Genomic DNA, 27,316 nt, shown 5'->3' on the forward strand with positions numbered 1-27,316 from the left:
AGAGCCACTATGGAGAACAGTACGGAGGTTCCTTAAAAAACTAAAAATAGAGCTACCATATGATCCAGCAATCCCACTCCTGGGCATACATACAGAGAAAATCATGGTTCAATATTCACTGCAGCACTGTTTACAATAGCCAAGGCATGGAAGCAACCTAAATGTCCATCAACAGATGGGGATAAAGAAAACATGGTACATATATACAATGGAATATTACTCAACCATTAAAAAGAATGAAATAATGCCATTTGCAGCAACAAGGATGGACCTGGAGATTATCATACTAAGTGAAGTAAGTCAGACAGAGAAAGACAAATATATGATATCCCTTATAGGTGGAATCTTAAAAAAATGATACAAATGAACTTATTTACAAAACAGAAGCAGACTCACAGACTTAGTGAATGAACTTATGTTACCAGAGGGAAAGAGTTGGCGGGGGATAGATAGGGAGTTTGGGATTGACATGTACACACTGCTATATTTAAAATAGATAATTAGGGGACTTCCCTTGTGGCACAGTGGTCAAGAATCCGCCTGCCAATGCAGGGGATATGGGTTCAATCTCTGGTCCAGGAAGATCCCATGTGCTGCTGAGCAACTAAGCCTGTGCCCCACGACTACTGAGCCTGTGTTCTAGTGCCTGAGTGCCACAATTACTGAGCCTGTGCACCTAGAGCCCGTACTCCACAACAGCAGAAGCCACTGCAATGAGAAACCTGTACATCACAAGGAAGAGCAGCCCCCACTCACTGCAACTAGAGAAAGCCCGCACACAGCAACAAAGACTCAATGCAGCCAACAAATAAATAAATTGTAAAAATAAAATAGATAACCAACAAGAACCTACTGTATAGCACAGGGAGCTCTGCTCAATACTCTAATAACCTAAATGGGAAAAGAATTTGAAAAAGAATAGATACATTATATGTAAAACTGAATCACTCTGCTGTACACCTGAAACTAATACAACATTACTAATCAGCTATACTCCAATATAAAATATAAATTAAAAAAAAGAATAAGATAAATCAAGATCCTTATCACTGTTTTTTAACGTGTTTTTTTTTGTTTGTTTTAATTAATTTATTTATTTAATTGGCTGTGTTGGGTCTTTTTTTGCTGTGCGCGGGCTTTCTTTGGTTGCGGTGAGTGGGGACTCCTCCGCATTGTGGTGCGGGGGCTCCTCACTGCCATGGAGGACCTCTTGTTGCGGACCACGGGCTCTAGGCGCGTGGGCTTCAGTAGTTGCAGTACATGGGCTCAACAGATGTGGCTCACGGGCTCCAAAGCACAGGCTCAATAGTTGTGGCGCATGGGCTTAGCTGCTCCGTGCCACGTGGGATCTTCCTGGAGCAGGGATAGAACCCATGTCCCCTGCATTGGCAGGCGGATTCTTAACCACTGCGCCACCTAGGAAGCCCCCTTATCACTGTTGATGGAGGAAAGATACAATTTGGTAGTACCTATCAAAAACAGGAAATTCCCTGGCAGTCCAGTGGTTAGGACTCAGCGCTTTCACTGCCAGGCCTGGGTTCAACGCCTGGTTGGGGAACTAAGATCCCACAAGCTGCACGGCACAGCCAAACAAACAAACAAAAAACCTTAAATGTGTCTACCTTTTTTTTTAATTTTATTTTTTTATTGGCTGTTCATTCTGCACACAGGCTTTCTCTAGTTGCAGTGAGCGGGGGCTACTCATTGCAGTGGCTTCTCTTGTTGCAGAACATAGGCTCTAGGCACGTGGGCTTCAGTAGTTGTGGCACACGGGCTCAGTAGTTGTTGCACACAGGCTTAGTTGCTCTGTGGCATGTGGGATCTTCCCAGGCCAGGGCTTGAACCCATGTCCCCTGCATTGGCAGGCGGATTCTTAACCACCGCACCACCAGGGAAGACCTTAAATGTATGTACCTTTTAACCAGTAATCTCACTTCATAATCTCTAGTATAGAATATTAGCATGGATACTGAAAGATATATGTACAAGAATATCAATTATACCAGTATCTGTATTGACAAATAAATGAAACTTTAAATGTTCATCATTAACAGACTTATTCTGTGATCATTTCACCATGTATACAAACATCGAATCATTATGTTGTACACGTGAAACTAATATAATGTTGCATGTCAATTATACTTCAGTTTAAAAACTCATCAAAAGCAAATTGGGCACTTCTGCTGTTGTCAAAAATGTATTGACTGGACAGATATCCACAATATATTAGGTGAAATAAAAGTGCAGAGACCCCCCGATTTCAAACCCATCACAAAAATAAAATTCAGTGGATTAAAGATCTAAATTTGAAAGACAAATGTATAGGAGAATGTAGGAGAATATATTCATGACCTTGGGATAGGAAAGGATTTCTTAAACGAGATACAAACAACATGTCATATAGGAAAAGATTAATAAATCTGACTTCATTGAAATTAAGAATTTCGATCATCAAAAGAATAAAATGGGGAATTCCATGGCAGTCCAGTGGTTAGGACTCCACGCTCTCACTGCCAAGGGCCCAGGTTCGATCCCTGATCAGGGAACTAAATCTCACAAGCCACGTGGCGCAGACAAAACAAAACAAAACAAAACAAAAAAACAGAATAAAATGACAGTCTTCAGAGTAGGAGTAATGTCTGCAACATATATGATTGACAAAGGGTTACTATTCAGACTATATAAGGAATTCCTATATATCAATGGCAGGTAACACAACAAATAGGAAAACGACTTGAATAGGCACTTCAGAGACAAGAAATACAAATAGCTAATAAATATGTGAAATGGCACCCAACCTTTCTAGTAACTGGAAAAATATGAATTAAGCCCAAACAGAGATCATTATATATCATCAGACTGGCAGCAATTTTAATGTCTGACAATGCCAAGTGTTGGCAAAGAGTAGAACAGAGAAGCTCTCATCTCTTGCTAACAGGAGTATAAATTGTTAAATCATGTTGAAAAAATGCTGGTAGTTATTTACTAGAGTTTAAGTTTTGTGACCAAGCAATTCCACTCTCAGATGTATTCTCAAAAAGAATGCTTGCTTATGAACAGTGGGAGACATGAACAAGGATTTCATAGCAGCAGTTTGTAACTACCTCAAACTGAAAACTGGTCAATAGCAGCATTTTCGAATATTATATATCCATGCGAATGAAAAATATAAAAGCAACATAAATGAATATTACAACTCAAACATAACATTGAGTAAAAGAAAAAAACAAAAGAGAATAGTTATTGCCTGATTTCATATACACAAAGTTCAAAAAAAGGCAGAATTAAACCATTTAGGAATGTATACGTAGGTGGTAAAACTATAAAGAAAAAAAAAGTAAATGCTTACTGTAACAGTCAGGATTACACTGTGAGGGGGAGAGAGAGGATAGTTCATCAGAAAAGGAGGAGGGTTGTGGGCAATATTCTATTTCTAGGCCTGGGTAGTAGTTTCATGAATATCTTCTTTGTAACTCTTTATTGAAAAGCACACATAAGTTTTATGGACTTCTATAGATGTATAATATTGTGCAATAATAAAAGATTTGTTAAAGGTACAGAACAAAACAATATGCATAGTACAAGCTCATTTTTTTTAAAGTAAACTATTATGTTTACATACAAAAAGGTATGGAGAACAAACTATTATATATAAAATAAATAAACTTTTAATTTTTCCACTAGATGAGTTTTGCTTTTAACATTTTAAAAGCTCTCATAAAAATTAAATTTTAAAAACACATTAACAGGACTTCCTAGGTGGCACAGTGAGTAAGAATCCGCCTGCCAATGCAGGGGACATGGGTTCAATCCCTGCCCCAGGAAGATACCACATGCCACAGAACAACTAAGCCCATGCGCCACAACTATTGAGCCTGCACTCTAGAGCCCATGAGTCACAACTATTGAGCCCATGTGCCACAACTACTGAAGTCCACGCACCTAAAGCCCATGCTCTGCAACGAGAGGCCACCGCAATAAGAAGCCCACTCACCACAACGAAGAGTAGCTCCCCCTCACCGCAACTAGAGAAAGCCAGTGTGCAGCAACAAAGACCCAACACAGCCAATAAAATTAATTAATTAATTAATTATTTTAAAAATGCATTAACAGGGACTTTCCCAGTGGCACAGTGGTTGAGAATCCATCTCCCAATGCAGGGGACACAGGTTCGATCCCTGGTCTGGGAAGATCCCACATGCCACAGAGCAACTAAGCCTGTGTGCCACAACTACTGAGCCTGCGTGCCGCAACTACTAAAGCCCACGTGCCTAGAGCCCATGCTCTGCAACAAGAAGAGAAGAAAATGAGAAGCCCACACACCCCGACAAAGAGTAGCCCCTGCTCGCTGCAACTAGAGCAAGCCCTTGCGCAGCAACGAAGACCCAAAGCAGCCAATAAATTAATTAGCTAATTAATTAATTAATTTTAAAAATGCATTAACGGTAGTCTCCCCGTTTTGTTTTCAACCTAGGACACCAAAGACACTACAGGAATACAAATAAGCCTGCCAGAGCCGCCAGCAATTTCTCAGACAATGTCAGCTGGCAAGGTTTCCTCTGCGCTTATAGGAGCTCTGAGAGCCCACCACCCCGATGAAACATTCTCAGTCAACAAGGCAGTGAGCACACCTAGAAGATGCTCTTCTCCCACCTCAAGCTCCCCATCCCTGTCCCTACTACCTAAACCATTCTAGTGTTCTCAAAAAAAAAAAAAAAGGATTATCACCAAAATTATTCCTCCCTCTAATGCCTTCTCCTGAGTCTTTTCCTGTGCCCTCTACTTCCCCAGGCTTAAGCTTACTTACCTGAAAGAAACCAGGAAACCCAGGTTTCCTAGCTGGCACCACCTGCCTTTAAATACAACCAAGCAAGTAGCAAACATAAGTCAATTAATATTTTTAAATGTAATAGATAAAAATCATTTCTTTCAAAGGGGTCTGGAAATTCATGTTCAATCCAGTCAAACCATTTTACCCTGGTTCATCCCAAACTTAATCCAGATTCTACACACACGTCTCCTCAACACCACTCTCAATCTCTCTCCACTGCCCAACCTTTTATTCCTTTGCTCATTCGACAAACTCTTCTGAGGTAAGAGCTAGGTGGAGCAAAGAAAGAAATTAAAGCAATAAACCAGACACTGTCTTAGTAAAGATAATATAGATTTTTTTTTTAAATGGGCTTCCCTGGTGGCACAGTGGTTAGGAATCCACCTGCCAAGACAGGGGACATGGGTTCGATACCTGGTCTGGGAAGATCCCACATGCTGCAGAGCAACTAAGCCCATGCACCACAACTACTGAGCCTGAGGTCTGGAGCCCGTGAGCCACAACTGCTGAGCCCATGCTCCACAACTACTGAAGCCACGCGCCTAGAGCCTGTGCTCCGCAACAGGAGGGGCCACCATGATGAGAAGCCCACACACCGCAACAAAGAGTAGCCCCCGCTGGCCACAACTAGAGAAAGCCTGTGCGTGCAAAAACGAACACCCAACACAGGAATTAATTAATTAATTAATTATTTTAAAAAATTAAAAAACCTGGCATAGTTTCCTAGCAGGTAAAATGCCTCCAGTATTTACAATCGTCATTAATGGTCATCTGACTGTAAGTGTCCAATCTACTACAGAAGACATATATGCAGAAGCAGAGTTGAAGGCTAGAGAGATGGTGTGGAAGATCTCAAATGCCACTGAAAAGGGCCTCAAGTGAAAAAATGAGAGAGTGTCTTTAACATGAGAATAAAATGATCAGAATGATAATATAAGCAAATAAAATGGCAACCATTTGAAAGAATGAATAAAGAGGAAAACATTAAAACAGTGTGGATCCTGGCAATTCCCTGGCGGTCCAGTGGTTAGGACTTGGCGCTTTCACTGCTGTGGCCCCAGATTTAATCCCTGGTAGTGGAACTAAGATCCCACAAACCACCATAGCTCCCCCCCACCAAAAAAATGTGTAGATCCTGCCCCTCCACCACGACCCTTTCCTCAAACATCAGAAGGGGAGAAAAGAAAAGGAATACTCAACCAGAATTTGGCTTCTATCATCCAGGTGAAACAGAGAACTAAGTTGGAATGCTGGCCTTATGAAAAGAAGCATTTTAACCCAGTGGTGAGTTGGGCGGGGTCCTATTTATGACACAACAGGGCAAGCCCCTCCCCTCTGATAGGAGAGTGTGCTGGGCACACAGCCTCCTCCTGTTCCCAACCCCTCCTCTCAAAGCAGGAGGCACATAAGCACATCACTTGGCACAGAAGTAGGGCGCCACTTGCCAACTGCCTTAAAAAGGAAGAGCAGGGATGCCAGGATGAAGGAGTGGAAACCAAAGGGAGTTGCCATAATGAGCAATCAGTGAGGGATCTGTGACAAAGGAGGCCTGTGGGAGCCCAGAAGGATGAAGCCAGGGAGATCAACATCTCCCTTCAGGGAAATAAGAACAGTGGAGTCAGGTTCTAAGTTAGTTTCTAGGCCTGACTGTGAAACTGAGCCACAGCAGACGGCTATCACCCAACCAGAGTCTGGGCCAGAAAAGACACCCACAGCTCAGCCCGCATCTAAGGCTCAGCAGGGACGCAATACACAACAGAAGCGCACTGTACAGCAAAGTCCCCTTGCCCAACATGAAGCTGAATCCCAGCGGGAACCTGGAGCCCAACAAAAATCTGCTTTGCCGCAGGAATTTCCTGCCCCACAGAAGCCTGCACCACAACAGTCACCTCCCATCCAAAGGGTGCCCTTCAGGAAACAGGAAGCTGCCTCACAGCACAGACCTGGGCCAGGAAAAGAATCTAGAACTCAACAGGAGCCGGAATTGGGAGAGAGATCCAGAGCTCAGCCAGGACGTGAACCCCAAAATGGCCCACCTGCCCAGGCTGAACCGTTGTTCCAAGAGAGAAAGCAACAGTCAGACCCTGTAGCCCAGGATACAGCTCCAGCCCAGGGAGCCAAATCCCAAGAGGGATCTTTGGCAGAGTGGCAATTTCTATCAAAACCAAATGAACCATCCATATGGCAACTGACCTCAGAACAGAAGACATTTTTTGAATGGGTCACAGATTCAGAATCAGATTTGGGGTTCACATTAGAGACCAATTCGCCAGCCAAGAGGGGTGGAACAGTGTCCCAGGGAATGAAGCCAGCCTTCAAGGAGAAAGGTGGTTATGAAGTGATGTCAGGGTTTGGTGGGACGCCAGCACCCAGGAAGAAAACCAGCAGCCAGAACCCCAGACACTACCGGAACCCAGGTAAGTTGAACTTGGAGGAACGGGTGGGCCTCCCAGGGATGGTCATTCATTTGGTCAAGAAGAACTAAGACCTGCCAGAATGTCAGGTGAGCTCAGGTGATCCCTCAACAGTCCTGCCAGACACAGTTCAGCAGCCCCACTGGCTGCCTCCCCGCGGGGACCCGGGGGAAGTCAAACAGAAACTGAAAAAGGCTCTGGGCGAGGGCCCCCAACTCTCAGCACGGCTCTGGGCCGGGCTCCGTGCCGACCGCGGACTCTTACCCTCGGCGGGTGGCCACGCGGGCCAAGCCGGACACCGGGCAGGAGCGACCCCTGCGCTCTCGGGCTTGTCCGGGGGCAGGAAGGCACTCGTCCCCAGGGAGCCCCCGTCCCGCCAGGGCCCTGGCCTCGCGCGTGGGGATGGCAGGAAGGGGGGGCCCGCGAGAGGCGCCGGGGCCCCGCCGAGGCCCCACGCAAGGTGGGGAGCGGCCGGGCGGGCCGCGGGCACCAGCCTCCGCGGGCGGCAGCACCCCGCCCCTCCCCCGAAGCCGCGACGGGGCCCCCGGGGAGCGGCCCCGGCCCCGCGCTCCTTCCCTGGGCTCCGAAGGCCGGCCCTGCGCAGGGCGCGCCCGCACGTTCTCGCCAGGGACCGCGGGGGGACGCGGTGAACGAGCCAGAGGGGAAGGCAGTGCGGCCCCAACCCCGAAGCGGAGGGCGCCGTGAGGGCGGTTAGTCCGAGGGCTGGCGATGCGGGTCTCGGCCCAGAGGCCCGTGTCCCCCGGAAGGGCTGGGCCGTCTCTCTCAGGACTGAGGAGAAGAGGGTCATCGGTGTCTCTCGGTGCCAGGGCTGCGCCTGCGCTTTGGGAGCGGGGAGGAGGCGCGGGATGGTACTTCTGGTGCTAACGGTAAAGAGCGGTTTCCCTGGGCCTCCCGAACCCAGCCTCAAGGGACGCCCTCACCACAGCGCTGCCACAGCCAAAGCCACCTCATTCGGAGCGCCGGGAAGGCAGTCGAGTGTGTGCGCATGCGCGAGCCTCGAGCCTGTTCTGTTTCCCGCCTTTTCTCAGGTTCGCGCAGTTCCCGCGGCGGCCTCTTGTCCCTGAGGGCGGATGCGCGGCTTGGAGCTAGTGCGCAGGCGCCGAGCACCCTACAACCCTCCCCCCCCATTCTCGCGGGGAGGGACAGAGAAGGGAGGAGAACCCCAAGAAACGGAGCAATAGGAGAACTAGAAGACCAAGGGCAGTGGGGGAGAGGGGGGGCTTCCTCCTCCTCCAACGGCTCCCTGGCAGAGCCACGCCTCCTGCGCTGCAACCCCGCCTCCGCTTTGAATTGCCAGAGGAGCCGGCCCGCTCCCCGCCCGGAGGCGGAGGCTAAGTGGCACCCGGCTCACCTCTCAGCAGGCAGGCCCGGTGCGTTCTAGACGATCCCTATGTGGGAAGGTGAGTAGGGAGACAAGGATAACAGCCAACACGTGACAACATCGGGGCTTCCTTGCTGGGGTGACCTCCGCGGGACCCCGCGCTAGTTCTGCCGGAATATGCTTTTCACTGCCTCCAGGGCTGCATTTTTGTTTGTTGCGGGCCCTTTAATGCGTGCAAGAGGGCGGGGCCAGGTTGTAGGTCCTGGCGGTGGAGGGAGGGACCCAACTGTGGAGGGCGGCCCTCCTGGCTCAGGGGGCGGGACCCAGAGAGGAGCAAGTTCGGGATTGGGTGATGTGGGGGCCCGACGGTGGTACGTAGCGAGGATTGGCCCTTGGGGCGGTGACTGGCGGCTGGAATTGGCCCAAGCGGGTGGAATTGGCCTCGGGGCCGGGACCGCGGAAAATTGATGGAGTCGGCCAGGGAAATGAGACTCCCGGTGGGCGCTGGGGCTCCGGCCTCGAAGGTTCACGAGGGGTCCAAAAGCCAAAGACGCGGCCGGTGGCGAAAAGGCAAAGCCAAAGGTGAGTGGGTGGGGGCCGGCAGCAGCCCGGAAGGAACCTTAAACATCCTACGGGAAACTGGGGATCGGGTGGACTGACCTACTGCCACGAGAAGTGGGGGAGCCCGTGGACTGGCTCATTGCCGCCCTGCGGGGCGGGGGTGGGGGATAATCCATTGTGAGAAACTGCTGATGTGAGAGGGAAATATCACCTCCAGCATAGAGACTCTCAGACGCCCCAGTACCATCTTGGGAGGAGAGTCCAGCATGTTAGTGTCCGGCTCTGTATTCGCCATGTGACTGTGGCAGCTTTTGTCTTGTGATTTAAACATGGGAAATGGTTCAAGCGCCGATTTTTAGGTCCGTGACCTTTGAGACGGTAATGGGAAAGAGATTTAGAAGCTGTGGCCCCAAGAGGAAGTTTAGAGGTGAGTCAGGGAAAGGTAGGAGGAAGGGGTGCCCCATAGTGGGGAATGTCTGGAGGAGGGGGTGCCATACAGCTCCAAACAGTCCTGTCCCACCATCCTTCATTCAGTCTGCTCATCCATTTGTTGTCAGTGCAGCTGCTTCAGCCTGGCTGCCCTAAGACCTAACTTCCTGAGTCCTACTCCTAGGACTAAGGGGCCCTGGGTTGGCTTGGGACAGCCTAACCTTCACTTGGGAGAAGGGAGGGCTATTACCAGGGTTCCCTAGGATGTCACATTATTTACAGATCTCAGCAGGCTAGAGAAACACTGACAGATCAACAGAGATGCAGCAAGCCTCAGGCAGAGGCACACATTAAATCCTTGCTAGATTAGGAGTAGGTGTCAATCCAAGTGAGGACCTATGGAATTTCCTGTGCAGGAAAGACACTGACATAGCCCTCAGCCTCGGAGACCCCAAACTCATCGTCCTCCCTGTCATAGACATCATCATTAACCAAGGATAGAACTGGAGTTGGCTCCAGACGCACACAGAAGTCTCAGACAGGCTCAGAGCTCAGACTGGACCCCGAGGCCATTCCCTGTCACACCGCAAGACAGCCTCACAAACAGGACAGCGTGCCCAGACACAGTACAGACCATGGTCAAGAAATGGGCCTTGGAGACCTGGTTCCTCAGGCCATAGGAGTGGTACACTGGACAGCAGGCTTCCTCTTTCCCTGCCTCAACTTTCTGAGCTATAAAATGGGCATGATGATAGGCGTGCCTATCACTGGACTGTTGTGAGGTTTGGGTGAGTGTAGTAGTGTGTTTGGTGCTATCACACAGCAAGCCCTCAGGAGGGGTGGAGGTTATCCTTACTGTTACCCCCAGCTAGACAGTGAGTTCCCTGAAAGCAGGGCTGTGTCTTCCTTGTTTACCCCACAACTGCAGAGCCTGGTATGCCAGGCACATAGGCACTCAAACATTCAGTTAATAAGTGAAGGAATGCGTGAACTGTGACACGGAGATAATAATAATCGTGCTGCCCTTAGGGTTGTTGTGAGGAATCAGAATCCTTGTGCGCAGGGCCCCCTACCCAGGGCTGAGCCAGTCCCACTCACAAACCCATGGGCCCACCTACTCACAAAGGCTCATTCCCCCAAGCTCCTAGATTTCCCGGTCATTTCCTGAGGCCCTGCCCTGGTGCAGGCTCTGTAGAGTGAGTCAGACCCCTGCCCCAAGGGCATCCAGGCTGGCTGCAGCGCTCCTCCCCAGTGGTTGGATCTTGCCAGTGACAGATGACACTCGTGTCACCATGATCACCCTGTTTCCCAGATGAGGGAATGAGGGCATCTGGGCTTCCTTACCTGGCCAGTGAGGCCAGGGAGATAGCCACCCCCAGATACCTGAGGGCAGGGAGTGTGTGAGCTCAAAACTGCTGTGTCCCAACCTTGATTCTAGACCCAAAAGGCTCCAGTCACAAATTTTCGTTCAGCAGACATTCAACAAACCCTCACCTGTGCCAGGCCTGTGCCCTCAGTGGTGAGGACAGACTCATGTCTGAGCCAGGGACACAGACATTAATAAAGGATCCCACAAATCAGATATAATACCTGATTATCCCATTATCTCAGTATTCTCATGTGCCAAACTGAGGAATATAAGAAGGAAAATCCTGAGAACATAGAAGGGAGGCTTCCCAAGCAGGGGACATTGGACCCAAAGGTGAGCAAGTGTTGACTGCTGGGCAAGAGGGGCACAGAGGGTGGAAAGGACATCACGGGCAGAACCTTGAGGCCCAAGGAAGTGGCAGCTCACAGCATGCAGGGCGCTCAGCAAGGGAGGGGAGGAGGAGAGGGGCTAGGCACCCAGAGGGCCCAAATGGTACGTGGGCTGGGAGGCCGTGTCCAGGATTTGGGGCTTTATCCTGAGAGCAAGGGTGGGGTTATTGAACGGTGGGGCGTGTGTGACCAGATTGAAGTTTTAGAAAAACCCTGTGGCCGCTATGTGGAAAAGACATGGAGGGGGCAAAAATAGAGACACAGAGTTGTTACAGTCATCTAGAGAAGTGGGCAGTGGAGGTGGAAGAAGGGCCAGGTTCCAGTGCTTTCCAGGGGAGGCAGGGGGAACAGGACTTCATGATGGATTGAATGGGAGGTGGCCATGATGATGCCCTGAGTTCAAAGCAGAGCAAATGGGAATAGATGGGTACCATACACACACACACACACACACACACACACACAAATATACATCCCTACACATACAAACACGTGGCTGCACAATCTCACAGGCCAAGAGAAACAGAGACACAGAAACACTCACAGGCTGAGCAGCACAGGCCGCAACACGTGTACAAACATGCTTGCAGACAGACAGAGAAACAAAAACACACAGACTGAGAAAACATGTGGACACACTCACCCACAAACACAGGACGGAACCAACACTAGGCACGACAGGAAACTACATATGTACATACAGCCACGTGAACCTCAGAGACATACACACACCTGCCCACCTAGAAAGCACAGAGTTGAGACTTGAGAGAAGGAGCAACACGGATACACAGAGAAGCTGTGTCATCCCTGCTGGCTCGGTGACCCCGGGTGGCAGGTCGCCTCTCTGCCTCTCAGTTTTCTCATCTGCCAAAAGGGGTCTCGTGGGTTGTGGAGAGGATGAAACGAGTCACCTGACCTACAGCCCAGGAAGAGAGGGGTGCCCGGCACACAGCTGTCTTAGAGCAGTGTCTGCTCTTTTGTGCAGATGCACTAAGGGATCAGGCCACAGTCACTGCCCCCTCGCCGGCATCTGCCCCCAGGCCTCTCCCCTTCAGGAGGCCTTGCCCCTCCCAGGCCCCATACCTGGCCCTTGCTCCATCTTCCCCCCCACTTACTTCCTCACCGCCCTTCTCTCGCCTGCTCAGTCCCCAGGGACCAAAATCCAGGCCGGGTCCAGTTGTCCTGTGACCCTTTAGGGCAAAGGGCTGGTGCCCAGGCGGCAGGACCCTCACCCCTCCCTCTGCCCCAGTCCTCACCCAAGGCCCTAGTGGCCTGGCCCTGCCCCAGTGCCCTCTGCCTCAGATTCTTGGCAAGCCTCTGGCAACCTCAGCATCCCACTCTCCCTGCTCCACCCAGCCCAGCCCCCAGGGTGCCGCCTGGAACAGGGCGAAGGGCAGCGCCTGGGCTCCAGCCTCTGCCTCACTGCTTTGTGCAAGTCGCTTCTTCTGTCCCGGTCTCCTGTGCCCTCATGTTCGATAAGGAGCCCTAGCCCATAGCCAGGAAGTAAATGACAGCTGCTTTATAAAACAGGACGTCACAGCCGTGCATTAAATACCATGCTAGCCCTGTACCCAGCATGAGCAAGCGCTGGGGGTACAGCAGTGAACAAAACAATGTCCCTGCCCACAAGGTACCTATAATCTAGTGTCAGACACAGAAAGCAAACAGCACAAGCAGTAAATGGTACAGTATGTTAGATGGAAAAATGACCCCACACACATTTCAGTGAGGCCGAGTGAGAGCCACAAAGCAAACCAGGAGCAGAAATGCCGCCATGGGGTCCCACTTACAAAGATCATTTGAGGCAGGATGGCCAAGGGCAGTTTCCAGATGAGGAAACCAAGCTCATCTAGGATCACCTGGCCAGTGGCTTAGGCCGGTGTTCTGTTGTCCCAACCACCAAGCTTAGAGCTGCCTCTAGAAGCCTCTGTCTGTCCATCTGTTTGTTAGCCCAGGGGAGGGGTGGTCCTCTCCCAAACTCCCATCCAGTCCCTCCTGCCTCCACTCTGACTCCACTTTCCTTCCTCCTTCAAATATTTGCTGAGCACCTGCTGTGTGTTAGGCCTCATGATGGACCCTGGGGCCACCCCATGCCCCCATGGGGATGACATTCCAGGCAGAGGGACAGAGAAGGATTCACCTACAGCCAGGCACATGACACTGAGGCCTCTCATCTGCACAGGCCCCTTCCAAGGCCTTGTACCTAATATCGTACTTGTGATTTTCTGTTCTTTTTCCGAAAGAGCCCCACCTCCTCTTGTAAAAGTGTCACAGCTCCATGAAGCCTGGTTCTGCCCCTGGGGGGAGACAAACAACAAACATGTAAACAAGTAAATGGAAAACTCCAAATATGTAAAATTCGAGGAAGAACAACTTAAATATGATGGCAGAAGGCAGTGGCAGGGGCGCATCTTAGATGGGGAGGAGTGGTTAGGGAACGCCTCTTAGAGGGGATGAGAAGCTGAGGCCTGAACCAGGCAAGGAGCACGTGACATGATAAAGGTGAAGTGTCTCTGAGCTTCCGTTTCCCGTATGTGAGGTGGGAATGGCAGTCACAGCAGAATGGGCTGGAAGGCTCAGTGGCAGGCACAGGGTGCCCGGTGTGGGAACAGCACACAGTAGGACCTGTGGCTCGGGCCCCTAGCTCAGCCTGGCACTGCGCTTAATTGGCTTCTGTCCTCCTGGGAGGGACAGGCAAGGCTGGCTGCCCTCTGTCTCCCCACCAGCTGGGGCCAGCTGTGCTAGGGCCAGCTTGGGGGCAGGAGCGGTGATCCGTCACGATGCTTTTGCTCGCTGAAGCCACCCTGGGGGAGCAGGAGGGCAGCCAGGCTGGGCGAGAGGGCACACGTTGTTCAGGACTAGGGTGAGACTCCTGGGTCTAAGAGAGGAAGGGACGGGGGACCTGGATGCCTCAGTTTCTTTCTCTCTTTTTTTTTTTTAAGAACTTTTATTGAGATACAGTTAACATACAATAAACTGCATATATTTAGCGTGTAGAATTTGATATCCTAATCTCTCAATTCATTCCCCCCCAACCCTCCCCGCTTTCCCCACTTGGTGTCCATATGTTTGTTCTCTACATCTGTGTCTCTATTTCTGTCTTGCAAACCGGTTGATTTGTACCATTTTTCCATATTCCGCATATCTGTGTTAATATACGGTATTTGTTTTTCTTTCTGACTCACCTTCAGCTTCTAATTGCTGAGGGGACTAAGGGTCTGGACTCCTGGAACTGAGGGAGGAAGGCCCTAGGGGCCCAGACTCCAGGGTTCAGAGGCAGAGGAGGCTGGGATGATGACTGGGAGCAACGAGTTGGTCCCCAGGCTCTGTTTATAGCGCTGGGTTCACTGTCCTTTCTGGGCGGGAGGTGGAGCTGGTGGCCACACCCTGGGCAGGCTGGGCCCCTCCCCTGGATTATCACCCCAGGCTGCAACTGGCAGTAGCCACAGTTGGCAGTCCCGGTCCTGGGGAGCTTCGAAGAGGCCTAGGAGGGGGTGAGTTCACTGCCAGCTGACAGACAGGAATGGCCACTGCCAAACCCCAGGGCCTAGAAGGGAAAAGAGACACCTTTTCCTGGGGAGCAAGGGACCATCGACTTGGGAGCCAGGCAAGGTGCTGGATGGGCTTCAGGAGGGAAGAGTGTCCGAAGCAGCAGGCCGCATCCCCATCGAGGGGCGTGGCGGGGGGGGGGGGGGGAGGGCGGGTTGCAAGAACAGCTTGTCCAGGACCTGGGTGACAGGACAGGGGTTCCAAAGGGAAGATCAACCAGGGACCCTGAAGTGTGGGGAGTCAGGCCTAGTCCAGGGCAAGTTTTTGAGGGCCAGAGCTAGAGGCCCAGTCTCCAGAGCCCTGGGACAGAGACCCGCAAAAGGCACAGCTCTGGACCCAGAGATCTGGGTCTGACTTCTGCTCTGCTGCTCTCAATGCAACTTTCAGCTCCTTAACACCTCTGAGCCTTGGTTTCCTCTTTTGTAAGATGGGAATGCTCCTAATAACAGTTGAAACATGAACCGAGGGAGTCTGGGCCTCAGAGGGTTAGTAAGAACCTGAAGGAGAAAACAGAGAAAGCTCTTACCACAGAGTCTGGTGCAGAGTGAGTTCAAGGTTAACGGCAGGGGTGAATACCATCCCAGGCAGGGAGCGAGGCTGGCCGGTGCAAGCTAAGCCCAGTGAACAGGCCTAAAGGCCCAGCTGGGGGAGGAGTAGGACCAAGGTTTGTGGACCCCCCACAGAGGAACAGGGAGGGGATTGGAGGGGATTCCACAGCCAGACTGGAGGGACCAGGAGGGGGCAGGAATGACCCCTCAGTTGTAGGTAAGGCTAGAATTATGAACTCCTGGGTTCAGGAAGAGAATCGGCGTTGGGACCAGGGTCTTGGGACACCACCAGGTGGATGGGAATCAGTGCGTTGAGGGCTGAACTCTCCCAAATATTGCAAGAAGGCAAAGGCCTGTGGGTGACACCTGGGAGCTGAAAAGGAGGTGGGATGGGGGCTTGAACTCCTAGTCTTGAGAGAGGGGGCCTACTGGGGGTCCAGACTGCTCAGAACCTAGAAGGAATCCTGGGCCCTGGGAGAGTAAATGGAGACAGATGCCTGAGCTTGGGTCCCGAGGAGGGAGAAAGGGTTACACAGACTCCTGGGCTGTAGGACAAATGCTGGTGCTAAGGAATCAATCAGCGTCCCAAATAAGAGAGAACAAGGACTCCTGGGTCTTAGGAAGGTGGGGGCTGAGGAATCAGACTCAGCTCTTGAGGTGGGAGAAAGGGTCCGCGTACCTGGACTCATGGGTCCCAAGAAGGAACTGGAGCCCTAGACTCTGTCCTTCAGCCTGAAGGAGGAGGCTGTGGTCTGACATGAGTCTGTGGGAGGAGGGGGTCGAGCCTGGACTCCTGGACCCCAGGGCCCGGCTAAGCAAGGGATGATCCAGCCCCGCCTTAATGTGCCTCCCAACCTGCCCGCAGCCTCACAGCTCTCACACAGCATGGACCTGCGCACAATGACACAGTCGCTGGTGACCCTGGCCGAGGACAACATGGCCTTCTTCTCCAGCCAGGGTCCTGGGGAGACAGCACGGCGGCTGTCAGGCGTCTTTGCGGGTGTTCGGGAACAGGCACTGGGGCTGGAGCCGATCCTGGGCCGCCTGCTGAGCGTGGCACACCTCTTTGACCTGGACGCAGAAACGCCAGCCAACGGGTACCGCAGCCTGGTGCACACAGCCCGCTGCTGCCTGGCACACCTGCTGCACAAATCGCGCTACGTGGCCTCTAACCGCCGCAGCATCTTCTTCCGCACCAGCCACAACCTTGCCGAACTCGAGGCCTACCTGGCTGCTCTCACCCAGCTCCGGGCTCTGGCCTACTACGCCCAGCGCCTGCTGGCCACCAACCTGCCCGGGAGGCTCTTCTTCGAGGGCGATGAGAGGGTCATCGCCGACTTCCTGCGCGAGTATGTCACTCTGCACAAGGGCTGCTTCTACGGCCGCTGCCTGGGCTTCCAGGTGAGCCCCCTGCCCTGCCCCTCTGAGCCCATGGTGAAGGCACAGGGCGGGCCCCAGCCAGGCCCAGTAGCATAGCAGAGGAGCCACAATGGTCTGTGTTACTGGATTCAGCAAACAGCACATGCAGGAAGAGGAAGCTGCCTGGGGCTCAGACAGCATTGTACCGAGGGTTTCAAACTTGTGGCCCCTTGGCCGACTCTACCATGGAGGAAGAAATCTTTAACTTCCATAGCTTCTTGCACCAGGACCCCCACTGCTCCCTATCGTCCTACACTCAGGAGAGCCATTCACTCTTTAAGTGAGCTGTCTGGCCCCTGAATTCATTTGAGACCCCCTAGGAGAGTAGCCACTATTGCTCTCAAGGCCTGTTTGGAAGAGCACACCCCACTTAGTCATCCCCACTGGAGGCCTGGCAGGCAGGGAGGAAGGGGCCAGGCCCATTTTACAGAGGTTCAAGGGGAGGGGCCCCCAGCTGCTCAGCTGGACCCAGGTCAGCCTGGGCGTATCAACTTACCTAAAGCACAACCGAATCCAGATGTTCAGGCTTCAGGGAGAGCCAGGTGGCACATCCACATCAGTGACAGTGAGGAGGACCTGGTTGTGGGCCTCTCCTCCCTCAACCGGGGACCTGACCCCTCGCCACAGGCCTTCTCCTATCCTCTGCCCACCCCAAACCTCCCTCAGGGAGACACAGCTCATCCCAGTACTGAGGAGGAGGCAACCCTGAGGCCTTCAGACTCACAGGAAGAGTATTTTGGGGACTCAGAGAATGGGGAAGCCCTTGGGGCACCAGGCTTAGAGCCGAGGCCCAACTCGCCCCCGTCTGGGGTCAGTGCCGGGTCCACCCGTCCCCAGCCACATCTAGGAACCCTAGCAGGAGTATCTGGAGCTGTGTGACCTGGTACCCCTTCAGATTCTCTCTGGGCCACCCCCCGGCCTCAGTGTAGCCGAGCTTGGCAACTCTTTCAGCCTCCGTCCCGCCCCACCCCACCTTTCTCTGCTTCCATGCAGGGCAGCCTGTCCTCACTGACCTGGGTGTTCCTGGGAACTTCCCCTCGCCTAAACTGAACCCACAAATATTGATTAGCCCAGTTGGCTCAGCCTCCTCCTCCCTGTGAACCAGCCGTGCCCTCGAAGCTCAGGAGTGAGAACCTGGGGGGATCTAAGCCAGCATCCCAGCCCCAAGGGCCAGGCACTGCTGTGCTCTCTGGCCCACTGGGCCCCCGGCCAGGGGCAGGGCCATGCCTGACAGCTACTCTCTGAGGGCCCAGCTGCGCCGTGTTGCGGGACAGCCTCCCCCTGTGAGATGGCAGCCCCGGGGGCCACAGGCCCCCTCTGTCTAGGTCTCGTTCAGCCCCTGCTCCAGCCCAGTGCCTAGCACGCCATAGGACCCAGGCCAGTATTTGCTGAATGAACAGAAGAACCCTGCTGGCCCCTTGCCCAGCCTCCTGTGGCTTTTTTTCCCCTCTGATCTGGTCTCTCTATTGTCTTTTCTTAGCTGCCTGGCTCCTCTCTCAGATGCTGGGTCTTCACATTTGACTCTTTCCGCCTCAGGATGTCGGGCCCTGTCTCTGACCTCTCCTGTCTCTGTCTCCCTGCTGCTCCTTAACTGGTCCCCTCTGCCTGTCTCACCTCATCTCTGTCCTCGCTGAGTTTCAGGGATCCCTGCATTGTCCTCCTCCCAGCTCACAACCCTCTATGGCTCCATCCACATCCAGAACAAATCCAAATCCTCAGGCCCCAGGTGAGCCCCCTTTGCTTCTCTGATCTCACCCCCTGCCCCCTCCCCTGGCTCACTCTACTCCCGCCACACACGACATCCACGCCGAGCACGGAGCCACCTCAAGGCCTTTGCATGTGTCCTGCGCTCTGCAGGGAACAGCCTTCCCTCACTTCATTCCGATCCCTCCTCAAGTCCCCTCCTGCAGACCCGTAAAAGGAGGCGGACCCCTAAGTCATCACTCTGTCGCCTCCACCCACTGTCTTTTCAAACACTGATCATTACTTGACATTACATGGCACGGCTTTATTTGAGTATCGTCTGTCTTTTCAACAACATCAGCTCCCTGAAGGCGCCTAGAGCAGTGCCTGGCACGCAGCCGGAGTTCACTAAATGTCTGCTGAGTGACCACATCTACCCTCCCATGTCTCTGCCCCCCACTCCTGCCCGCCCCTGGTCCCTGACTTGGAGGCATCTCTCCACAGTTCACGCCCGCCATCCGGCCATTCCTGCAGACCATCTCCATCGGGCTGGTGTCCTTCGGGGAGCACTACAAACGCAACGAAACTGGCCTCAGTGAGTCCCTGCAGGCCCCTCCCCTCCTGTCCATCCTCCCCACCAAGGCTGCCAGGGGCTCCCTGACCCCTCTCTGGACCCCCAGGTGTGACAGCCAGCTCCCTCTTCACCGGCGGCCGCTTTGCCATCGACCCAGAGCTGCGTGGGGCCGAGTTTGAGCGGATCATACAGAACCTGGACGTGCGCTTCTGGAAAGCCTTCTGGAATATCACCGAGATCCAGGTGCTATCGGTGAGCAGGGGGCGCAGTGAGGGGCCCAACCTGGTACATGATGGGGACACTGCGGCCCAGAGACACGTCCCAGGCCTGCAGTGTTCCAGGCCCAGGGATAGCACAGGAGGGAAAAGACTGGAGGGCGGAGGGAGGTGTGAGGGGAGCCCCTGCCGGCAGCCCCTCCCAGTGCTCCTTTCTGTTCCCTCCCGCCAGTCTCTAGCAAACATGGCATCGGCCACCGTGAGGGTAAGCCGCCTGCTCAGCCTGCCCCCCACCGCCTTTGAAATGCCGCTGACTGCTGACCCCAAGGTCACGGTCACCATCTCACCCCCGCTGGCCCACACCGGCCCCGGGCCCGTCCTCGTCAGGCTCATCTCCTATGACCTGCGTGAAGGACAGGTAGGGCCCCTGCCTCAGCCAGAGCAGGTGCAGAGCTGAGGAGCACGGCAGCGCCTTCCCCCGATGTCCTCCCGCCTCTCACTGCTCACACCCGCCCCCACTCCTGTCTCTTTAAGCACAAACCCTTGGTGTGGGGTGAGGCCCAGGCAGGCCGCCCCCGCCTGACCCACCTCCTCCTTCCGCATCCCCAGGACAGTGAGGAGCTCAGCAGCCTGGTGAGGTCCGAGGGCCCCAGGAGCCTGGAGCTGCGGCCACGCCCCCAGCAGGCACCCCGCTCGAGGTCCCTGGTAGTGCACATCCACGGCGGCGGCTTCGTGGCTCAGACCTCCAAGTCCCACGAGCCTTACCTCAAGAGCTGGGCCCAGGAGCTGGGCGCCCCCATCCTCTCCATCGACTACTCCCTGGCCCCCGAGGCCCCCTTCCCCCGGGCGCTGGAGGAGTGCTTCTATGCCTACTGCTGGGCCGTCAAGCACTGTGCCCTCCTCGGTGAGCCCGAGCCCCTCACTGCCACCGGCTCCCGGGACCCCCCCGCCCCAGCCTGCTTCAGCCTCCACCCCGTATGCGGGGGAAATGGACCACTAGTTGCTCAAGCCTCAGTCTTGCACGCCCTGCCTCCCCTTCCATCTCCTCCCACCCAGCCCTCTGCCACCTGCTCACCAGCTCTGCCCCAGTGCTCCCACCTTCCATCTCAACCACTTCCTCCTTCTGCCTCCGTCTGCCTCCTGCTTCCCCCGACTCTAGCCCTGATACTCCGTCCCCCACCTCCCCATGTTCCTGACCTTTTCTTCCCTCCTTCTGTTTCTCTGCGCCCTGCTATCCCGTGCTGGCAGCCACCTGGCCTCGCTCCAGCCCATTCCCCCTGCTCCTCCAACCTCCCACATCCCACGGCTTGGGAGGCACAGAGCAGGATGAGGAGGTGCCTCGGGGCACAGGGCCCGTGGCCCTTGCGTGCAGTCAGCCTGAACCCTGGCTTTCATCTCCTGGCCTCGATGCCCCTCCCTCCTGAAATGGGCCCTTGGTCTCCCCTTTCCCACCATCCTTCCTCTTTGCTTCTGACCTCCAGCCTCCTAAGCTTCCCCAGAGCTTCCTGATCTCCAGGCCTCTCCGTGTCCTAAGCCTGCCTGATCCTCTGGCCACTATCCCCCGGCCACTATCCCCCAAATGGGTCCAAATCCCTGCCTTAGTTTACCAATCTGTGAAATTGCAGTTGGCTAGACCTTGGGGTTGGGCCCCCCACACCTGACCTCTGAGAGCCCAGTGCTCCTGGCCCAGAGCTCCAATTCCTCCCTGCCAGGCTTGACCAAGCCCCCTCCCAACCAGGCTCAACAGGCGAGCGGATATGCCTCGCAGGAGACAGCGCGGGTGGGAATCTCTGCTTCACCGTGTCCCTGCGCGCAGCAGCCTATGGCGTGCGGGTGCCAGATGGCATCATGGCAGCCTACCCTGCCACAATGCTGCAGTCTACAGCCTCTCCTTCCCGCCTCCTGAGCCTCATGGACCCCCTGCTGCCCCTCAGCGTGCTCTCCAAGTGTGTCAGTGCCTATGCTGGTTAGTCCCACACCCACACGATTGGGGTCCTGCGGGTGCTTGGATACCTGGGTCCTTCGGGGATGGAGACTGTTCGTTGGGTATGAAGGAGAGGAATCTGAGACTCCTTGTTCCTGCTGAAGCCATCAAATATTCTGGGTCCCTGGGAGCACAGATGCCTGAGGTTCCGGGTGTTGAGACCAGGCCCAGAAAGAGAAGAGACCAACTCAGCCCCCCACATACACTCACAGGTGGGGAGACTGAGGACCACTCCGACTCGGACCAGAAGGCGCTGGGCATGATGGGGCTGGTGCAGCGAGACACAGCCCTGCTCCTCCGAGACCTCCGCCTGGGCGCCTCCTCATGGCTCAACTCCTTCCTGGAGCTGAGTGGGCACAAGCCCCACCCAAACTCGGTGCCCATAGCAGGTGAGTGATGCCCTTGCCTCACACACCCATCCAGTGTGGCCAGGAGGAACAGCGTGGCACCCCAAAAATCCTGGGGGAGGCACAGGGCTATGCCCTGGTTCCTCAAGGAAGCAGAGATCACCTTCCTGGCTCCACCCCACATCTGTCCCAGGTCCCTACCATGAAGCCTTCATTTTCCACGACAGTCTATATCCTAGAAATTCCAGGATTTCTGGTCCCCCAGGTCATCTCATAGTCCTAGGGATTACAAGATTTAGCTTTCCAAACAGCCTCGTCTAGAAAGTCTCCCTGGGGAATGACTCAGAAGGCTTGCCACGTGTCCTGATTTTCAGTCCCAAGAATGCCACCCAGATTCCTTGGGCCCTCAGAGTCCAGCCCTCCTAGATTCTTTCCAGACTTTCAACAGAGGCATGTGGGGATGTACCCCCTCCAGGGGCTGGCCCAGGAGCCTGACGTGGGGAGATGAGAAGATTAGACAGATCTCAGGAAGGGGAGGAAATTCCTAGCCCTGGGTGGGTAGGAGGACCCTCAGACTGCCAAAAATCACTTCCATCCAGGGACCCATTTTTTTCCCACCATTTCCTAACATTTTAAGGATTTTAAAGCACAACCAACTCAAATCACTTTCTATCTCTAGCAAATCAGCAGTATTTTCTGGGTAATAGGAATTGCATGTTCAAAAGTAGATACATAAAAAAAATTTTTTTTAATAATTTTTTTTTAAAGTAGATACAGTTCCCAGAGGAGTCCCTGGTGGTCCAGTGGTTAGAACTCTGAGTTTCACAGCACAGGGCACAGGTTCAATCTCTGGTCGGGGAACTAGGATCCCACAAGCCGAGGCCAAAAAAAGAGTAGATACCGTTCCTGTTATTCAGAAAGTCATTCCAATTGAATGTGCTTTATTTTAAATTCAGTTTTTAATATTAGGATATGCCAATGGATGCAAATAAATACACCCAAAAACAATTAAAAGGAATTTGAATTTTAGGCACGTGGACCGTTGGGCATGGGGAGGGGGGGTTCCTTGTAGGAGAAAGATGACAAGAGTAGAGCCTAGAAGCATACACACCAGTCTAGCTCCCTACTGCACCAGGTACTGGCTGGCTGCTGGCTGACATGGGCAAGTCACAATATCTGTGAGCCTTGCTTTGCTCCTCTGTGAAATGGGTACAATAAGAATACCTGCCTCATTAAGTTGCTGTAAGGACTGCATACCTATTTGTGTCAAGTACCTGTACACAGTAGGTGCTATTTTGTGCCTAGTACCTGGCACACAGTAGGTGCTCTTAGATGATGCCAGCACCGTGATTGGCTGTGCCCTGTGACTCTAGTCAACAGTTCTGTTCCAGTGACTCTCTGGGGCACAGGGCACCTATGCAGTTATTCTCATATCACCTTGCATTTTGCCTTCATGAATTTATAAAGGCAAGTGGTGAAAAAAAAATTGAAAAATGTAAGGTCCTGGCCCGTGTGGTAAACAGCAGGGGTCTGATAAAATCAGGGGAGCTGAGGCCAAGGTGGGCACACCAGGCAGGCCTGAAGCGCCTTTAGCATCACCTGGGCACTTGTTTGTCTGGTCACTCAAAAGCAAGGGATGGCAAATTCCCTAGAGGTCCAGTGGTTAAGACTCCTCACTCCCAATGCAGGGGGCATGGGTTCGATCCCTGGTTAGGGAACTAAGATCCCGCACACTGCACAGTGTGGCCAAAAAACAAAGGGAAGGGATGAAGTGAAGAACAGGAAGGAACTTTTGGGAGCAGATCTACATGGCTAAAGGTGTGGGATCGCTGAGAATCTGAATGTCCTCAAGATTCTCTTTAGCTCCCTGTGAACAGAGCCTTTCAAGCCACGTGGACCTGGTCACTACTCCAGTCCTACCCTCTGTCTCAAGTGACCATAACAAGTTGACTGGGCCTCATGCTGGGGCCAGGGAGGCAGCTGGAACAGGGAGCCTGGTAGTAAAACATTAATATTAATATATTATGACCTCCTAGGTAATAATAATAAGACCTAATCCCAAGTCTTATTATCCCACTGAGTTCTCACCACCCCCTGTGAGGTAAGGGCTATTTTTATCCCCTCCATAGAGAGGAGGAAACAAGCTCTCAGAGGTAAACACTCCTCCATTAGGACACAGCTCCACCTGCAAGAAGTGTGACTCCTTCCACCTCCCCCTTGGAGTTGCAGCCTGGGGCACCCTGGAGTTCCCCACCCATCCTCAGGGAAGGAGTCTGGGGGATCACTCTAGGCCTCCACAGCCCTATGGTGCAACTCCTCCACCCGCCACGGCTCTTGCCGTGACTTTGCCTGCCAGCCAACCACACACCCAACCAACAGAGCCAGGCTTATCTGCGGCCCTGGCTGGCCCCCTGACCTTGCTCCTCTCGCAGAGCCAATGCGGCGCAGTGTGTCTGAAGCAGCACTGGCCCAGCCTGAGGGCCCACTGGGAACGGACTCCCTCAGGAGCCTGACGCTTCATGACCTGAGCCTCAGGGACAGCTCTGAGACATCGGACACCCCGGAGCTGTCACTGTCAGCGGAGACACTCGGCCCCTCCACACCCTCAGCCGTCAACTTCTTACTTCGGCCTGAGGATACATCTGAGGAATCGGAGGCCCCAGATGAGCTGAGCGCCAAGGACAAAGTTCGAGGTGTGAGTGCTGCCTTCCCTGAGGGTTTCCACCCAAGGCGCTCCAGCCAGGGTGCAATGCGGATGTCCCTCTACACGTCGCCCATCGTCAAGAATCCCTTCATGTCACCGCTGCTGGCACCTGACAGCATGCTGCAGACGCTGCCACCTGTGCACATCGTGGTGAGCGCCACACGGGGAGGGGGAGCCGGCCGGGAGCGGGGAGGGCGGGGCACTGGCCGCCGGGGGAGGGGAGCCCCCGGGGAGCGGAGCGGTGGGGAAAGGGAGGAAGTGGGGCTGACGGGAGAGGTGTGCCAGCTGGAGGGAAGGCCTGACAACGGGCGGACTAATGGAGTCAGAGCTGCCGTTTCCTTTTGCAATCGTGTTTAGTACCGAGGGGCTGGCACTGGCCTTGGAGAGTCCGGGAAGGGGAAGAGAGAGGGTGGGTCTCCGGGGGAAGGGAGAAGCTCGGCAGAGCCAGTGAAACGCATCCCCCGACTCTCCACCCGTCTCCCCGTGTCTCCTGCCTCTGTCCACCCCCACGTCCACGTCCTTCCTTCCCCGCGTCCACCGACCCTGTCCCTGTGCCCACCCCCGCCGTCCCGCAGGCGTGCGCGTTGGACCCCATGCTGGACGACTCGGTCATGTTCGCGCGGCGGCTGCGCAGCCTGGGCCGGCCCGTGACGCTGCGCGTGGTGGAGGACCTGCCGCACGGCTTCCTGAGCCTGGCGGCGCTGTGCCGGGAGACGCGGCAGGCTGCGGCGCTCTGCGTGGAGCGCATCCGCCACGTCCTCAATGCGCCGGGCCCGCCAGTCTGAGCCATGGGACCCAGCCGGGCCACGCGGGAGAGGGGGGCTGCGGGGGCGCGACACTAAAGTCCTCTCGTACCCGTCTGCGCAGGGCTCCGTGGTGAATGCGCCTCGGGGAGGGCGGCGGCGACCCCTGCAAGGGGCTGCTGGCCCATCCGGCCCCTCCCTCGGGCCGGACAGAAGGGGGCCGGCTGTGCCTTAAGTTGAGGGTGCGGCAAGGGAGGGAGCGGCGCGGGCCCCCCCCCCCCCCCAAAGCTAAGACCCTGGCCTGGGGGAGGGGGGCGCACACAAACCAGTCTCCGAGACAGCTGTACCTGCACTCCATCACTGCCTTCTACAGCTGCTGCGACCGCCGCAGGGGTGGGGCCTGACCCTACCTTGCAGGTTGGTTTGCTTTGTTTTTTGTAAATAAAAGTATTTAATTAGTTTGGCCTTTTGCAAATAGGGGGCGGTTGACCACCAGGGGGCAGCATCGGAAACCGGGAAATTTGGCACTGGAGAGCGGAAGGCTGGGGGCCCAACGTCTGGGTCCTGAAGAAAGGGTCTGCGGGCCTGGATTCTGAAGTGCAGAAGGACAGCCCCCACCTCCCACCCCGCACTAACACACTTAATCCAGGTGTAGTGCCAGAGGACTCTGGCTTCTCAGCTACTCTCTACAAACCCAGACCCAGCACCCACCAAGAAAAGAAAACCCAAGCTCCCTAGAGAACTGGAGCAAAGCTAACAGGAAACCAGAAACAAACTTGTCACCCAAAATACTGGAACCCAAGCTCTGCCAAGCTGTGACAGTCACTCAGTCCATCACCCTTTGTAGGCCCTAGGTTTGGAGCAGAGAATTCCATCCAGGGCCAGCCTTCAAGAAATTTCCAACCCTGGACTCAGGGAGGGTGTGGGGAGAGACCCAGACACAGGCTGTCACAGTCCCCACGGGCTCCATCTGTGGTAGTCAGGGCATCCTGCACAGAGGAGGTGATCCAAGGATGAGCAAAAGTTTGCGAAGAAGAAGAAACACACAAGGTTGTGAGAGCCAACAGGCAGTGGTCAAGGCTTCTGCCTGGCCAGAAGTTCAGGTGCAAAGTGGGGAGTGGTCTGAGGAGCCTGGAGTGGTCAGCAGCAGATCCTGAAGGGCCTGGAGTGCAACTTGGACTATCAATGAAGGGCACTGGGAGCCACAGAAGGGCTTTGAGCAGGGGAGGGGCAGGATCAGCTCAGGCACTGAAAGGGCCTAGTGGGAAACTGGGGAATGGACTGAAAAGGGCAAGACTAGAGCCCTGGATGCCAAAGAGGAGGCTGGGGACAGGGGAGACAAGCCCTGAGCTGCGGCAGAGGCCATGAAGGTAGGGAGTAGAAGTATGGGTAGGGGGAAGAAAAATAAAGTAGTAGGGGTGGAGCAAATCCCAGAGCCATTACTGAGTTTGGATAAATAGGACTTACTGAGGGTGGAGTAGAGGTTACAGAAAGGCAAGGGGATGAAGAGGTCACTCGGGTCTGGACAGGGGAGCAGGTGGACAGGGAGACTCTTTACTGGGAGGAGGCTCAGGTGTGTTCGAGGTGGGTGAGGTACTGAGGGTTGTTTTGCCCGCAGTTCAGAATGTCTTCATGAACAGAAACAGACACACGGACATAGAGAACTGACTTGTGGGTGCCAAGGGGGAGGAGGTTGGGGGAAAGATGGAGTGGGGGGTTGGGGTTAGCAGATATAAGCTATTACATATGGAATAGATAAAAAATAAGGTCTTACTGTATAGCACAGAGAACTATATTCAGTGTCCTATGATAAACCATAATGGAAACGAATATTAAAAAGAATATGTATATATATGTATGACTGAATCACTTTGCTGTACAGCAGAAATTAACACAACATTGTAAATCAACTATACTTCAATTTAAACAAAAAGTCTCCATGACACAATCCAGGGGTACATCTAGGAGGCAGGTGGAGGCAGGAAAGGGAGATTCCCTCCTCTGGGAACACTTTCCTAATCCACCAAACCCAAAATAGACTCTCTTGGACTCCCCCGCCTCTGCACACCCCTGCACATCAATATGTGGGTCTGTCCTCCCATCTGACCTGGGCTCCTTGAGGGCAGGGCTCAGGCCTGACTCATCTTGGTCACCACCATCGCCCAGTGCGAGGCTTAGTGCATTGGAAGCCTCAGGAAATGTTAATGGCTGA

The 27,316-nt window shown here is 54.0% G+C and overlaps 1 protein-coding gene across 2 annotated transcripts; it reads left to right on the top strand.

Annotated features, from left to right (window-relative positions):
• Positions 1 to 8,467: 8,467 nt before the first annotated feature.
• On the top strand, positions 8,468 to 26,938 carry LIPE (lipase E, hormone sensitive type). 2 transcript variants are annotated; one of them, XM_057711356.1, is made up of 10 exons: positions 8,468 to 8,669; positions 16,301 to 16,836; positions 19,042 to 19,132; positions 19,218 to 19,363; positions 19,559 to 19,744; positions 19,936 to 20,230; positions 21,065 to 21,292; positions 21,523 to 21,699; positions 24,090 to 24,511; positions 24,937 to 26,938. In XM_057711356.1, exons 1-10 carry the CDS (start codon positions 8,660 to 8,662, stop codon positions 25,144 to 25,146), a joined length of 2,301 nt encoding a protein of 766 aa, XP_057567339.1. In that variant the 5' UTR covers positions 8,468 to 8,659; the 3' UTR covers positions 25,147 to 26,938. The 2 variants fall into 2 exon arrangements, with proteins under 2 accessions (XP_057567339.1, XP_057567338.1); XM_057711355.1 differs by lacking the exon at positions 8,468 to 8,669 and adding an exon at positions 8,906 to 9,172.
• Positions 26,939 to 27,316: the final 378 nt, after the last annotated feature.

Source organism: Hippopotamus amphibius, chromosome 16 (genome assembly GCF_030028045.1).
Source record: "Hippopotamus amphibius kiboko isolate mHipAmp2 chromosome 16, mHipAmp2.hap2, whole genome shotgun sequence".
Taxonomy (NCBI): Eukaryota; Metazoa; Chordata; class Mammalia; order Artiodactyla; family Hippopotamidae; genus Hippopotamus; species Hippopotamus amphibius.

What these genes read in the sequence shown, in the direction of transcription:
- LIPE (XM_057711355.1), top strand. Translation starts at nt 9,058, where the DNA reads ATGGAGTCGGCCAGGGAAATGAGACTCCCGGTGGGCGCTGGGGCTCCG. An exon ending in GCGAAAAGGCAAAGCCAAAG is followed by an intron (nt 9,173 to 16,300) that starts GTGAGTGGGTGG and finishes ACCTGCCCGCAG; the next exon opens with CCTCACAGCTCTCACACAGC. An exon ending in AAACTCGGTGCCCATAGCAG is followed by an intron (nt 21,700 to 24,089) that starts GTGAGTGATGCC and finishes CTCCTCTCGCAG; the next exon opens with AGCCAATGCGGCGCAGTGTG.